General features: G+C 39.0%; 1 protein-coding gene across 1 annotated transcript in view; it reads right to left on the bottom strand.

The window, feature by feature from the left end:
* Positions 1-1842, bottom strand: part of LOC119587201 (regulator of nonsense transcripts 1-like) — a gene marked incomplete at its 5' end in the record, with an annotated part of 7639 nt that overhangs the window by 4888 nt on the left and 909 nt on the right. The window contains 1 exon segment of the mRNA XM_037935966.1: positions 47-210. Within this exon segment, the coding sequence (XP_037791894.1) occupies positions 47-210 (164 nt within the window).

Here is a 1842-nt window from a genome sequence, read left to right as displayed (position 1 = left end):
TTAATCAAGAAAGGCCAGACCATGAAAACAGCAATGTTAATGTTACCTGTGAGAGGTGCCCTTGCGTGAGACCAGGCTGTGAGTAACTTTGTGTGGTGGGGTCTTGGCTGAAGGGTTGAGACAACTGTAGAGCATTAGAACCACCCATATTTTTGTTGGGCTTCCTGCCTCCAGTTCTGCCACCTCGAGCACCACCTCTTCCTCCACGTGTTTGGGGCCAGGCCCGGTTTTGCTTTAGAAGCGGGGTTTGGTTTACATGACCCCATTTTTCATAAAACTTTCCCCAAAGGGCACTGGCAAGTTTTTTGCCAGGCTGGGAATGGTCACCCAATATAAAAATCCAGAAAATCATAAAGCTCGGCCATACATATCATACTGTGGTCCTGTAGGAGACAAAGTTTAATTACGTGGTGCTCTTAAACAAGTGATAAAAAATTTTCTACTTCTAATTACAGGCTTCATTGTATAGCAGGAAAAATTACCATTCTTGGAAAGAACTTGATTTTAACCTCCTGCTATTGTGGTAGGGCAATATCACAGTTTGAGATAAATACTCTTATATTAAAAAAAAGCTAAGAATTTCATTTATTCATCAGACAAAAAGAGACAGAAAAAAATTTGTTACAAGCTTACCTCTGAAGCACTGGGAAGGTGGTGGTGCAGAGCCATTGAGCTGACCTGACCTATCATACATGGAGCCAGGAACCATAGCCTCTCGAGCGCATACATAAACCCTGGTTTATGAAGGTGACCCTGGAAATTTGGGTTTCATTAAAATTTGTTCTTGGGGGTTTTCTGAACTTTCATCATTGGGTTCCTTGATTTTTTTTGAGGGGCCCTTCCAACCCAAAATTTCTTTTCCTTGAAGTGATGCAACAGGTGGTTCCATAGTCCTTGCTGGAATTGGAGGGAAAAATTAACTTTCAAAACCTAATCAGGTTATAAAACAGAGCAGGTTGCACTTGAGAGAACTCTGACACCCAATATACTTGTGCAAAACAGAAAAGAGCGAATTTGCAGGAAAGATCACTTACCTTAGAGAGCACTTTTGGGTTTCCAAAAAAATGGGTGATTTCCATAACGTGCTCGAGCAGAAACCACATTTAAAAAACACGAGGATCAGAAAAGAAACCCCAAATTTCCCTTGGGGCTAATTTGGGTCGCACGCAGGACATAATAATGATGTCCTTCTCTCGGCCCTGGAAGGCATCCACACTTGCAACCTCCAGGCGCTGATACAGCTTCTGGTTGGGGAGGCCCGGTACTTGGATGTTTCTGAACCTGATAAAGAAGAATTAAAAATTTATGAATCCATTTCAAAAATTTTTGAAATGATATGAAAAAAAAAACTTTTAATGCCCTCCCTTTGTGTGCAGCAATACATTCATCTAGTATAGTGGTTCTCAGACTTTTTGGTACCATTACATCTTCCCCTTTTCTCTTCAGTTACACAGACTTAAAGGAAAGAAAAATATTGGAATGCTTAATTTTTAATGTACTACATTTGTAAGAAATCAATAATATTCAAGAAATAAAGAATTAAGACATCACTTTGACAGATATGAAATAGCATTACTGTTATATTATCATTTGGGGGCATGGTAATATTTTCCCCTTTTCATTAAAAGTGGATCTATAGAGGCCCGTGCACATAACATTACTGCAAAGAACTTTTCTTTTTGAAAAATACCCTTTTTATCTCCTTTGAAACGTTTAAATTTCCCCACATGGGTAATTCCCCCCAAGTTTTGGGGAAACCAAAACCGATCTAGAATATCCTAATTAAAAATTTAAGAAATTCCTCAAGATACTACTGATCAATTGATTGGAATGCTAAGTACA

This window comes from Penaeus monodon, chromosome 22, assembly GCF_015228065.2.
Source record: "Penaeus monodon isolate SGIC_2016 chromosome 22, NSTDA_Pmon_1, whole genome shotgun sequence".
In the NCBI taxonomy this organism is placed as follows: Eukaryota; Metazoa; Arthropoda; class Malacostraca; order Decapoda; family Penaeidae; genus Penaeus; species Penaeus monodon.
Note: the sequence above shows the minus strand (reverse complement) of the source record. Positions and strands in the feature narration are given on the sequence as shown.